The sequence below is a fragment of the Vidua chalybeata genome, chromosome 1, assembly GCF_026979565.1.
Source record: "Vidua chalybeata isolate OUT-0048 chromosome 1, bVidCha1 merged haplotype, whole genome shotgun sequence".
In the NCBI taxonomy this organism is placed as follows: domain Eukaryota; kingdom Metazoa; phylum Chordata; class Aves; order Passeriformes; family Viduidae; genus Vidua; species Vidua chalybeata.
The window spans coordinates 151,460,231-151,473,775 of NC_071530.1; the positions used below are offsets into that span (position 1 = coordinate 151,460,231).

General features: G+C 49.9%; 1 protein-coding gene across 1 annotated transcript; it reads right to left on the bottom strand.

Annotated features, from left to right (window-relative positions):
* On the bottom strand, positions 1–3,485 carry LOC128789256 (lymphocyte antigen 6E-like). The gene is made up of 3 exons (XM_053944999.1): positions 3,434–3,485; positions 1,212–1,331; positions 1–295 (listed from the first exon to the last, which is right to left on the bottom strand). Exons 1-3 carry the CDS (start codon positions 3,483–3,485, stop codon positions 138–140), a joined length of 330 nt encoding a protein of 109 aa, XP_053800974.1. The 3' UTR covers positions 1–137.
* Between the last annotated feature and the right edge of the window lie 10,060 nt (positions 3,486–13,545).

Genomic DNA, 13,545 nt, shown 5'->3' on the forward strand with positions numbered 1-13,545 from the left:
ACTTTATCTATTCCTCATGCTTGACGTCCACACCCTCCTGGGGGAATCTGGCCAAGCTCTTCAGTCCTTCAGGGTCCACCTTCTCCCAGCAGCGCCAGGCAGGTGAAGAAGGCCACGGAATGGGACGCCCTGGAACCTCATGGGCGAGCCAGCCGGGGCCCTGGGCACGCACTCAGGTTGCACAGGAAGCTCTGGCAGCAGTAGGAGGTGTAGGTGGCCAGGCCCAGGAGGAAGTTGTGGTGTGGGCAGGTGCTGGAGCACTTCTTGGTGATCCTCTTCCAAAGGGACAAAAAGCCTGGCCCAGAGAAGGGAGAGAGCGGGATTAGCAATGGGATTTGTTGAGTGATCCTTGTGCAGGATGGAGTTGGGTTGATGAGCCCCATTGTACCCCCCTGGCCCCAGAGATCAGCATGAGACCCATCGTGGTCCCACCACAGCCCAGGAATTGTTGGTGACCTCCTACACAAGGAATTCCACATCCATGCTGGGCATCCAGCACTTCCCGGCATGGATCCTCATATTAAGACTTTTTTAGGTGTACAATGACAATGTTCATTCCTGGATTTAAATCACATTTCCAGGCTTCTCTGCTTGAGGGAAATAATTCTGTTTCCCTCTAAATCTGGCTTGGATCAGAAATGGCAGCAGGACCAGGGAAGGGATTTTTCCCCTTTCTTATCACTGGTGAGGCCACACCTCAAACCATGGTATCAGTTTTTGGACCCTCACAGCAATGAAGAAATTGAGGAGCTGGAGCATGTCCAGAGAAGGGAATGGAGCTGGGGAAGGGTCTGGAGCACCAGGAGCAGCTGAGGGAGATGGGAGGGCTCAGCCTGGAGAAAAGGAGGCTCAGGGGGGACCTTTTCACTCTCTGCAACTCCCTGAGGGTGCAGCCAGGTTGGGTTCAGGCTCTGCTCTCAGGGGAACAAGGAATCAAGGTTCAGATTTATTTATTCTTCCTCTGAATGATCCTTCTTCTTCTCTCAATGTCCCCTGATTTTCAAGGCAGGAACAAAACAACAGCTGAAGAGGAAGATCTCCATGTGTGATGGAGAGGAGAATTCCAAACCTTCAGCGCGGCCAGGCTCGGTTAGGAAGGGCTCCACCTCCAACTTGTGCTTCCCAGCCACTCCTGAGCCCATCACAAATCCAGCCCAGACCTCACATCCCATTCCTGAGTGCCCACGAGGGGATCCAGAGCCAGCACCTACCGATTCCTACGGAGGCCACGTTGGTGACACAGTACTCGTCCTTGTCCGAGCACTTCTCAGCCTTCAGGCAGCTCCAGTTGCTTTGTTCCCAGTTGCAGGTGTAGCAGTACAGGGCATTTGCTGCAGGAAGAGACACAAAGCAGGGAAGAGGGAGATGGAATCATCCCGGCTTGTGATGAGGCCAGGAGGACCAGGGCAGGGATTGTCCCTCTGTGCTGGGCACTGCTGAGGCCACGCCTCAAATCCGGTGTCTAGTTTTGTCCCCTCATGACAAGAAAGACTTTGAGGGGCTGGAACGTATCCAGGGAAGGGAACAGAGCTGGGGAAGGGTCTGGAGCACCAGGAACAGCTGAGGGAGCTGGGAAAGGGGCTCAGCCTGGGGAAAAGAAGGCTCCAGTGGGATCTTCTGGCTCTGCACAACTCCCTGACAGGAGGGTGCAGCCAGGTGGGATCAGGCTCTGCTCCCAGGGAACAAGGGACAGGACAAGAGGAAAAGGCCTCAAACTACACCAGGGGAAGCTCAGGTTGGACATCAGGAAGAATTTCTTCACAGAAAGGGTGGTCAGGCACTGGAAGGGGCTGACCAGGGAGGTGGAGTCCCTGTCCTCAGAGGTGTCCAAAGAATGCCTGGACATGGCACTCAGTGCTCTGGTGGAGATCAAAGGTTGGACTCGAGTATCTTTGAGGTCTTTTCCAACCTAAATGATTCTGGGATTCTGTGAAATGCCAGCAGCAAAAATCATCCCCTAATTTTCATGGAATCCCAATTACACAAGGTGCAGGTCTGATAAAAGCCATGGAGCTGAAAGACCCAATCCACTCTTCCCATGCCACATCCAGCCTGGCCTTGGACACTTCCAGGGACAGGGCAGCCACAGCTTCTCTGGGAATCCTGTGCCAGGGCCTCACCACCCTCACAGGGAAGAATTTTTTCCATATATCCAACCTAAATTTCCCCTCCTTCAATTTGATAGGCCGAGGGCAGCAAGTTTGACGTGATGCTTGGAGCAGGGAAGGACAGGGACTCCTGGAGGAGTTTCCAAAGATGTCCCAAGGCCTGGGGTCACTTTTTCTACTTGCTGGGGACTATTAAACTGCAGCCTAATTAGGCAGAAAGCACTGGCAGATGAAGAGGGTTAATTGGGACCTCCACGGCTTAGAAAAATCAGGCTCCCACGCCTTTGTCTTTGGGTGGAACATCAATGCCCCCAAAAAGAAATCCAGAACCTGGATTAAAGGACAAAGAAGATGAGGAGAAGGATTTTTTACTCTTTGCTGTGAGAATTCAGCCCTAAGACACATGCAGTGAATGCTTAATTTTTACTGCCTGGATAATCCAATGTGGATTAGGCCAGGCTTCATTCTGGCACTGAGGACAATCTCCCTCTCTCCCAGGCCTTGTTAACACTTGGAAATCTGTCAGGATCACTGTTCTGGTGAGTGAACAAAGCTAAATAGCAGAAAGGTATTCCTAGGACACAGTGAGCCAGAAATAACTATTCCAAGGAATTCTTTTTTTTGCACCAGACATGTGGCACAATTCCAAGCGCTGGCAAAGCCTGTCCCACTCTCCAAAATGAGGAAAAGGTTTATTCTCTCTGCTCTACAGAGGATATAGGATCATATTCCATAAAAAAGGCTCTGACTTAATTTACCATCTCTCCATGAAATAAAATGCACCATCTATAACACAATTATTATGCAAATACCCAGCACCATTAACCCATTCAGCCCACATCCCAACTTCTCCCTAATTCCCTGACTTTGTACCAAAATCTCTGAAGTCAGCAAGCTGTGGGCTCTCAGAGATGGGTAGAAACAGCTGCACAGGGCCAGATGTTGGAGGTGTGGCCCTCGTGGACGAGGAACACAGAGCATTGTGCTGCCTTCATCAAAATTTAGGAATAACCACAGCCTTGCACCACCCCGACAGGAAAACGCCCTGGAAAGTCTCTCAAAGGCAGACCAGTGGGAACTGCCTGCTTTTTTTCTGTCTTGTTTCCATAAAAATCCAGCAGGACAGGGAAATTTCCAGTGAAAAAATAAACTTTCTACACACCCAGACTAAGATTCTAGATAAAAACCCCCAAAGCGAGCACTGCATCCTTCACCTGCACCATTCCAAGAGCTGAGGAGCTCTCTTCCATGATTTCTCTCCCTGGATATGAGGCATCCCTACCTTTAAAACACTCAGCTATACTTTATCTAGGAGCAAACCTCACCTTGAGCTGCAAATAGGACCAAAGCCAGCACCGCAAGGAGGGAGAACTTCATCTTCTCCCGGTCGTCTCCACAGCCCAGGAAAAAACACCCTCACCTGGGGACAGGATATAAATCTTCCCTGCCTTTGGACGGGGTGATGAGGAAGCCAACGATTTGGAAAGAGTGGGCAGGGATCATGGATTAGATGAGAGGCCAGGAATGCTCGTGGGTTGTTTTCTCACCTCGGCATTGCCTTCAGGCTGGGCTGGTGATTCCAGGGAGCAGTGAAAGCACTCTGGGAATTCACACCATTTATTAGAATTAATCCTTTAATTCATCTCTGGTAAAAGCCAGCAGTGCTGTTGATGTCTGGGTGGGGGTTTTGTTCTGATCATCGCATCTGTGGCCAGGTTACTTCCTTTTCTCCAAGGAAAATGGGAACAAGTGGTATAAATTAATGGAATTGTCTGGGTGGATTAGGCCAAGTCCATTTCCAGGGTTAGACCTGGAGAACTCCCAATGTCTACAGTCAGAGTAAACCAAGCTGGATATTCATGGGGACAGGAAATGCATAACTTGGTTACCTACAAAGTCTTAAATCATAAAATCATCAAATGGTTTGGGTTGGAATGGACTTTAAAGACCATCTCATTCCAACCCCCTGCCGGGGACAGGGACACCTTGCAGGTGCCACCCAACCTGGCTTTAAGCACGTCCAGCAAGGGTTAAAAATATCTTTGTCCCTTTTTCCACGGAGCATCCAGTTCAAAGTCCTGCTCAATACCAGTGAGACAAGAACGTTCTCAGCCTCTACAATTTCTCTGCATGGAAGGGGTGGAGCTGGAGCTGATAACTTCATCCCTTCTGGGGCTTCCATCTGACTGCCTGTCCCACTTGTGCTTCCAAGGAAAGAGTTATCAGGATGTCTAGTGCTGGACATCAGCAGACACCTCCGTGAATCACCAAGCCACCAGGGAGCAGGAGGAGCCCCTTGGAGTGAAGCCACTTGGGCCATCAGGTGTCTTCTTATCCCTTCCTTCTCCACCCTGCAGGAGAAGAGAGCAGAGACTGAGACAGCCTGGGATTTAGGAGATGGAAAAGCAGAAGAGGCAGAGGGTCCAAAAACATGTGGAAGAAAGATGGATGAGGTGAGGGTCAAAATGACTGGGGGTCAACATGATTTTCTTGGCAGGAGCCAAGAGAGATGAGCAAAATTCCCTGAAACAGAGGAGATGCTCATCCAAGACATTCAGAGCATCCAGTGGGATCAATCACTGACCACAGTGATGGCACAGCCAGAGGAAGTTCAGAGACACCAAAACTCACCACATCTTCCTTTTCAGGGAAAAAAAAAAAAAGCTGGGGTAAATCTTGCAGAGAGCTTTTTTTTTTTTTGCTCAATTCACAGATATTTTGGAGGTTTCTCACACCACCAACTCTACTGATGTAAAACTGGATCAACAGGATGGGGAAGTCAGCCCTGATAAACCCAGGAGCACCGGCCATTCCTCTCACATGGATCTACACCTGGGTGTGGAGAGGATAAACCACGTCTCTTGCCCAAGAGATGAAACCGTGCCAGGCTCGGGGACTGCGCGCCCCAGGAATGCCGGAGGGAGGAGGTGTGTCAGTGCTGCCAGGTGTCACAAGGCAGTGACCAAAGAGCAGGACCTGTTCCAGGGAATAAGGATTGGCCAGCCTGATTCATCGTGGCATCAGGGGTGACTCTTTGGGGGAGTCTGGAAGTCAGCCTGGGAAGGCGAGGCTCAGCGTCCTGCAGCAGTGGGAGCACTCTGGAAAAGCTCTGTCCATTTGTTTTCACCAGGTCTGACTGTTTTTTGAAGAAAAATAAAAGGGTAAATAATTGTGTTACTCTTCAGTATGATTGGGATTGTGGAGTCTCCACCCCTAGAAGTGTTCAAAGACAGGTTGGACAGGGCTTGGAGCAACCTGGGATAGGGGAAATTGTCTCTGCCCATGGCAGGGGGTTGAAACAAGAAGGTCTTTGAGGCCCCTTTTAAGCCAAACCATTCCATGATTAACAACATTTATTCCCTCAGTTCCAAGGACCGATGACACAAATATCTCCTGCCTGACACAGATCCAGAGAGAAATCACCAAGTCCAGGTTTTCAAATCTGCTCCTCACTGACAGCCAGGAGAGGATCTCCAAGGCCATGGGAAGTGGTCCACCACAGCTCCACTGGCAGGAGTGGCTTGAGGGACAGGTGGGATGATGGACAAAAGTGCACGATGGGTCAATCCCCATTTTGGGGGTTGCCGGTGGCCCACTGAACCAGATTTTTGGGAAGTTACCATCCCGGCCTTGGGGATGTGTGATGCAGGTGTGAGGTGTGGCACTGCCGTGGCTGGCATTTCCTCAGGATGGTGGTGTCACCCTGGATGGCCAACACATGGAAGCAGCATGACTGGAGCATGGAAGGCTTGGCTGGGTCAGGGCAAAGACCTGGAAAAAAGTGTCCCAGTATCCACAGGCTACAGCTGTGGCAGTAAATTCAGCTTTTCCAGGACCATCTCCAGCACAGAGGCCAAGAGGCAGATATCAGTCTCTTGGGAATAATTCTTCCTTTGTGCCACCTCCTCTGTTTTATTCCAGATATTCCACAGAGTAATGATGGTTGATGCATCCTAGAACCTTGCCAGGGAATGTGCCAACAATTAAACCAATTAATTAAATGTTGTGGATGTTCCAGACCAGGGATGTTCCTAGCAACTGTTTATTTCCCTAGCTTAGGGTTCATCCTTGGAGATTAGGCCTTTGCAAGCATTTAAATCACATCCTTCAGGATGAGAAGTTGATCCTGTACTTTACTCTTGGCTCTGGAACACCGCACTACACGCCTGTGCTGGAGCCATGGAAATGTGGCTTTGTTTGCCTGACCTCTGGAATGTTCTGGCTGTTGAATTCTCCCGGATGTAGAACAGAGATTGGAAGTCAAGGAGGAGGGATCTGCTCATTTTTTGGGAGCCTTATACCGGGTTCTTCTCAAAAATGACCTCGGAAAAGTATCCACATAGGAAACCCAGACATGAGGAAAGACAGAAACATCATGGGACCTTTTCCTGTTATATGTCCTGAAGTTTTTACCCACTCACCTCCCCTGTGGTCAGAGTGTGACACACCTGCCTGATCCCTTCTCAGGTGGCACCTCAAGAGATTCCCAGATAATTCCATCTATCCCTCTGTTTTGCCTTTCCCCACCCAGTCCTAGCACATCAGAGGTCGCAGGATGGAATTGATTCTCAGCTCCAGGGATATTCCAGCCCTAAATAAAACCCACTGAAGAAATTGCAGAGTCTTGCTCTCCCCATCCTTCCTTTTTTTTTTTTTTTTTTTTTTTTTTTTTTTTGTGGAGTTTTTGAGGGAGGAAGAGGCCAAATTTGGCACCACTTTTTGCCAAGAATGACAGCACTTTGAAGGACACGTGGCCCAGGGAGAAGAGGAACTGTGTGTGTTGAGCACCTCCTGGACAAGTGAGAGCTCCAGCTCTTCCCCTCCTCGACCCAACAACAGTGAAAAGTCATTTTCCCTCCCTCTTTTTTTCCCATCCCTTCTCCACAGGGGATTTCTCTGTGCTGATCCTGCAAGGCTCATTCTTTCCATCCTGCCTGATCTCATCAAAATCAGGACACCAAGGTGAGCTGTCACCACCATGCCCCTGACACAGACCTGGCCTCACCTCAGACCCTCACAGGTGCTCAGATTCCAGGGAAACCGGGAGGAGCTCAGAGTTCATCCCACACAGGCTTGAGTCCTTTGCACATCAAATCATGGAAGGACTTGATCCTTGTGGCTGCTCCTGCCAATCCCCCACACTTTCCCCATTCCCGGATGTCTATTTCCATGGGGAAGAGACACTCAGGATCAGGAACCAAGCACGGGTAGCCCAGGGCTGGGATACACCAAGGTGTTGAAATCCTGAGAATTTGCCCTTTGGCTTCCTCTCTTCCAAGCAGGGCAGGGAAATGGTGCCCCAGGGCCATCCTAAATCCCTGGTTATGGATATTACCTGATTTTATGGTGTCTCTGGGGCTCCTGTATTGCCCAAATCCCAGCTGGATCTGGATTAGGTCACAAAAAGGATTACGCCTGTAACTGGGGACATTACTGGGGGGATCCAACAGCCCTTCGAGCTTCCCTGGGGCTGGAACCACTGTAGAAGAGCTGTCATGGAACCTACACCATGGAATATCCATGCACAATTCCAAGGGCTGCCGAACAGCTGTCCACACTTTTTAATTGCTAATGTGTTCCTCAGCGTGGCTTTCACCTGACCAAGTAGGACCAGCCAAATCCCAGACCTTCTCCGGAGAGGACACAGGAACGATATCACTGGAGCTGTAAATCCATTATTTTTCAAGACTTTTTGCCCATAAACCTTCTGAAATTTCCATCTGTCTGAGACACGCAGAGAGCTGGGGCTGTGCTGATCTGGATTGGATCTTCCTCCTACTCACTTCCAATTTGTTTTATTCCCTGTGTAATTCCATGAACAACCTGTTCCCAACCACCAGCCCTGCTATGAGTCAGCTCTCCATTAAAAGAGAATAAACAATAAACATCTTGGAAATGTTTGGGGTTTTTTTTAATGGTAAATGTAGAGGGAACGTTTATATGAAATATTGGGAAAAAGTTCTTCCCTGTGAGGATGGTGAGGCCCTGGCACAGGTTTTCCACATAAGTTGGAATCCCTGGAAGTGTCCAAGGCCAGGTTGGATGGGGCTTGGAGCAGCTATGGATAGTGGAAGGTGCCCCCACTCACAGAGGAAGGAACAAGATGAGCTTTAAGGTCTTTTCCAACCCAAACCATTCCAACATTCTGAGGAATCAGGATGGGACAAGAAGCTTCCAAAGGCACTTCAAGTTTGTAGGCCAGTTTTTTTTTTGGGAGCTGTGACAGCAAGAAGGAGAAGGAAAACCAACCTCCAGCCCAGCTCTTAATATGTCCCTCTCCATTGACTTCCTAAATACCCCAGCATGGGGATTCCTGGACTTCTGTGGTGCTGCATCCAGCCAGGAGAAACCACCCTGTGAGGACCAGGACTCCAGTTTTGATTGTCCAGTTGGGGTCAATCCCGGAGCCTTGGGAAGGGCTTGTTCCCACTGTGGCCATGTGGATTTCGCTCCTGTGACTCCACAGAATATTCAAAAGTGGAAATGCATCTCAAGGATCATCCAAGTGCTGCCTACTCCAGGAAAGCAAAGACTAATCCTATGCAGAACAATGGGGGGAAATGTGGATGGAGGCTTTTCCATGAATGTTAATTCCTGTTTTGAAGGCAACTCATAGAATCATGGAATGGTTTATGTTGGAAGGGACTTTGATGAACATCTCAATCCAGCCCCCTGCCATGGACAAGGACACCTTCCACTATCCCAGGTTACTCAGATCCTCATCCAGCCTGGCCTTGAACACTTCCAGGGATGGGGCAGGCACAGCTTCTCTGGGCAACTTGTGCCAGGGCCTCACCCCATCCAACCATTCCATACCTGCCCTTCTCTCCCATCCCACATTTCCCCTCCTCCAGATCTCTAAGACAGAATTTCCCTATTCTGTGTCCTTGAAGCAGAGGCACCAAATCCTTCATCTTGTGCTGAATTATGGCTTGGTGCTGCTATTTATACAAATCCACAGCTGCTCCATACAAAGCTAAACAAAAGCAGAGCTAATTAGCCAGAACCACTTGGTCAATTAGGAAAATTGCTCTTCCCACTCAGCCAAGATTAAAAAAAAAAAAAAAAAAAAAAGCCACAGGCAGGTCAAGACAAACTCAGTCTGAGCAAATCTAAGAAGCCTCAATCCAGAGATTTTATAAACTCAAAGCTGGTGGCACAGTAGTAAAATCATGGAATGGGTTGTGTTGGAAGGGGTTTTAAAGATCATCCAGTTTCACCCCTTCCATGGGCAGAGACACCTTCCACTGTCCCAGGCTGATCCAAGCCCCATCCAACCTGGCCTTGGACACTGCCAGGGATCCAGGAACAGCCACAGCTTCTCTGGAAATGCCATTCCAGTCCTTCCCCACCCTCACAGACAAGAATTCCTTCCCAATATCCCATCTATCCCTGCCCTCTGGCAGTGGGAAGCCATTCCCTGTGTCCTGTCCCTCCATCCCTTGTCCCAAGTCCCTCTCCAGCTCTCCTGGCTCCCCTTTAGGCTCTCCCTGGATCCTTCTCTTCTCCAGGCTGGACATTCCCAGCTCTCCTAGCCTGGCTCCAGAGCAGAGGGGCTCCATCCTTTGGAACACCTCCGTGGACTCTCCTGGACCTGCTCCAGCAGCTCCACATCCTTCTGATCCCAGCTCTGGACACTGTGCTCCAGGTGGGTCTCACCTGAGCGGGGCAGAGGAGTATCCATAGAAAGTACCAAATAAAAGGTCTTGGACTCAGAGAGGAAGACCTGGATTAAACAATTCTCCGTTCTATTTGTGGAATTTCATCTCCTGCCTTTGTCATTTTTGTGGTGTTATTTTATTTTTCCCAGCACACAAGAGGTCCCTGTGAGGATGACCCAGCACAGCCCCTTGGAGGAGCTCTGTCAAATGTGAGAACACAGAGGAAAATCAAACAAGTAAAATAAATAAAAAATACCTATGGCTTTTTTTTTTTTTTTTTAATCACAAAAGGGAGTCACAGGTTATGCAGCCTCAGTTCAGCCAGGTTTTTGCTGAAAGGGCCGCACTCCAAAGCCTGCCCAAGTGGCTGGAGAAAAAATGGAATGAAATTACGTCTGTAGCCATCCAGTACAGGGTCCCACAGGCAAAGGAAGAGAAGCCAAATTTTTAAAACAGGGATTGTGCCGAGTTCCTGGGCTTGGAAGAGCAGCCAGACCTTCTGGGTCCAGTTTATCTTTCCTCACCACCTTCAACTCCCAGCCTCAGCAGCAGCAGAATTTGTGGACATCTGAGTTCATTCCATGCCTGTTTTTGTCAGAAATCCAGTACTGGATCCAGGGATGCACAGGAGAGGGGTGGAGGTGGACGTTTAAGCCCTCCAGGTGTTCCCTCCAAATGAAGTGCTGCTTCCTGCACCAGGAGTGAACTGTGGGAAAGTCAGGATCTGTTTCTGCCTGGAAACAGGAACAGATCGGAACAGAAGCCCCAGTTAAAGTTGGTTGAATTAATTGCCACCCCATTCTCCTCCACTTTGGCAAATCCAGCCTTCAGAAGTAGAAAATCACAACAAAACCTTGAGAAAGAGATGGAAGAGATTCCACAGAATGAGCTCACCAAATTCCAAGTGTCCCTGGGAAGGGATTGGAGACTTCCTTGTTGTCCCATCTTGCCAGGAAAATCATGTCCTGTTTCCAAGAGGAGGGGCAGCCTGGATGCCACCCACCCACCTGGAAACTCGGCATTTTTTGGGAACTAATCAGCTGTCTGCCTCCTGCAGCACAGGGCAATCCCAGGGAACCTCTGGAAGCTCCTGCAGTCTGGAGAGACATCGCATCACTTGGAAGAGGCATTTTTTACACTAGGACGGCGGGAATGGCTTCCCACTCCCAAAGGGCAGGGTCAGATGGGATATTGGAAAAGAATTCTTCCCTGTGAAGGTGGTGAGGCCCTGGAATGGAATTCCCAGAGAAGCTGTATCTGCCCCTATCCCTGGAAGTGTTGGATGGGGCTTGGAGCAAGCCCCTTCATGGCAGGGGGATGGAATTCCATGATCTTGAAGGTCCTTTCCAACACAAACCAATCCATGATTCCATGATCCCTCTTCCTTCCAGGCTCACGGCAGCAGAAGGAACTTAGGAGCCTCCCTGGAGCTGGAAGAGCCTTTGTCCCAAGGCTTATTCCTGAGCCAAACCAATCAAATCATAATTGCAGCTTAATCCCAGTTTGGATTAAGAATATTAACCAAGTAATTTATTGGGATTTCTCCTGCCCCAGCCTGCAATGGCTCAGGAATAAAGTCTGGAGAAGCCAGTCTCAGGGCTTGGGACAACTCAGCTGAGCTTTTCCTGATTCTTTATTTTGTTTTGAGTAACAGAGATGTCCGCTGGCCAAAAATAGGAAGAGCCAGGCTGGATGTTATCCACTCAATCCTAGTGGGAGACCCAGGATGTGCAGCCATCCTCACCCCACAGCCAGTGTCAGCTCTTTCAACGGGTAAAAACCTGAGATCCTGGAGTTTCATCCTTCCTTGGAAGCCTTTCCTCTGCCCTTTATTACCCAGTCCTTCCGTTTATCCTAGGGATCCGATTTCTCCCAGGCTGCTTTCCTTGCAGCCACTTTCCTTAGCACCAGGGCTTCCAAACACGTGGCCTGGGATAATGGCTCTGCAATTCGGACTGATTTTCCATCCATCTGAGCCTGGCTGAGTGTGAAGGGACAGAAATCCAGGGAGCTCTTTCAGCACATGTTTTATTTATGCCAAACCGCAGCCACGCTCTCTTGTCTCCCACTGAAAAAGGCTGGAAAAGGAAACGTGTCCACTCACTGAGCTCGGAGACAGCATCGGAATCACAGCAGCCACAGCCTCAAATGTCCTTCCCCTTTTCCTCTCAAGCAGACAAAACATTCCTTTGAAAGCTTCTGTTCTGTATTTCCCCTTTTCTTTTCTCCTCATTTCTGCAACATCAGACCTCACGGGGAGAAGGGCGGGGAGGAAAACCCCTCTGGAAATCCTTCACCTTATTCTTCCTCAAAACCCCACCGGGGTTTCCCACCTTTTAGGAATCTGCCAGGCTGCAGCTGGGTGGTTTTCCCTTCATCCCATCACTCCAGGGACTGGATGCAAGGGAGAAGCAGCAGCAGAGCAGCAACTGCTCCATCACCTCCCCTTTTCCTCTCAGCACCAATTAAGATAAATCAGCCGAAATTCCACCTCTCCTCAAGTCTGAAGGCCTCATCATTAAGCAGATGAGAGCGCAGCCAAGCAGAGCTGATGAGTTCCCTTCCCCAAAGTGGCTGAGTCACCATTCCTGGAGGGATGTAAAAGACGTGGAAATGCGGCTCTTGGGGACACTGTCTTGTGGTGAATGCAGCAATTAACAGCTGCACTCGATGAACTTAAAGGGCTTTTCCAAACTAAACGATTCCATGATTTATATCATCTGATGGGCCAAGGGAGGGGAGAAGCTCTGGCTATGGAATGTGGCTCTGGAAAACAGGAGGCTGAGGAGGCTTTTTCATCCATGAGGACCAAAAATCAGTTGGACACAGAGCAAGATTCTGACTCATCCCTCTGAGAGAGACGTGGGAAGGTTCGTGATGTGCACAGCTCTGGGCAATGGATTTATGTTCCCGAATCTCCAGGATGCTCATGCAGAAGCAACGAGCAGAGATGGATCCCACTGGAGCTTCCAGCTGCTCAACCAGCTTCTGTGGGAAGCGGAATTGCTTGTAAAGCCATCCTCAGATTGGTGGCGCCAGAGCTGAAGCACTGAATCCAACTCTGGGATCATCAGCACAAGGATGTGGAGGCGCTGGAGCAGATCCAGAGGAGGCCACGGAGATGCTCCAAGGGCTGGAGCCCCTCTGCTTTGGAACCAGGCTGGCAGAGCTGGGAATGTCCAGCCTGGAGAAGGGAAGGCTCCTGGGAGACCTCAGAGCCCCTTCCAATGCCTGAAGGGGCTCCAGGAGAGCTGGAGAGGGACTGAGGAAAAGGGATGGAGGGACAGGACACAGGGAATGGCTTCCCACTGCCAGAGGGCAGGGATAGATGGGATATTAGGAAGAAATTCTTGTCTCTGAGGGTGGTGAGGCCCTGGCACAGGTTTCCCAGAGAAGTTGTGGCTGCCCCATGCCTGGAAGTGTCCAAGGCCAGGTTGGACAGGGCTTGGAGCAACCTGGGATAGTGGAAGGAGTCCCTGCCCATGGCAAGGGGTTGAATTCCACAATCTTTAAGCTCTCTTCCAACCCAAACCATTCCATGATTCTTTGGTTTTAAGTTCTAAGTCCCAGAATTTGGGGCTAAGTGATCCCATGGAACAGGACAGGCTGAGGGGGGGATGGAGTTGCTGCCTATAACGGGGACAACTGTGGAGCTGAATTCCAAGGATAATCTGGCTCTGGCTCTGCACAAAGGACAAGCAGCCTCTTCCAAGGCGCATCAAGGGAAACTCCAACCAGACCTAGGGAAGGAAAAGCTTTGCCAGGGCAGTGTTTCA

What these genes read in the sequence shown, in the direction of transcription:
- LOC128789256 (XM_053944999.1), bottom strand. Translation starts at nt 3,485, where the DNA reads ATGAAGTTCTCCCTCCTTGCGGTGCTGGCTTTGGTCCTATTTGCAGCT. An exon ending in GGTCCTATTTGCAGCTCAAG is followed by an intron (nt 1,332 to 3,433) that starts GTGAGGTTTGCT and finishes CTCTTCCTGCAG; the next exon opens with CAAATGCCCTGTACTGCTAC. An exon ending in CGTGGCCTCCGTAGGAATCG is followed by an intron (nt 296 to 1,211) that starts GTAGGTGCTGGC and finishes TCTCTGGGCCAG; the next exon opens with GCTTTTTGTCCCTTTGGAAG.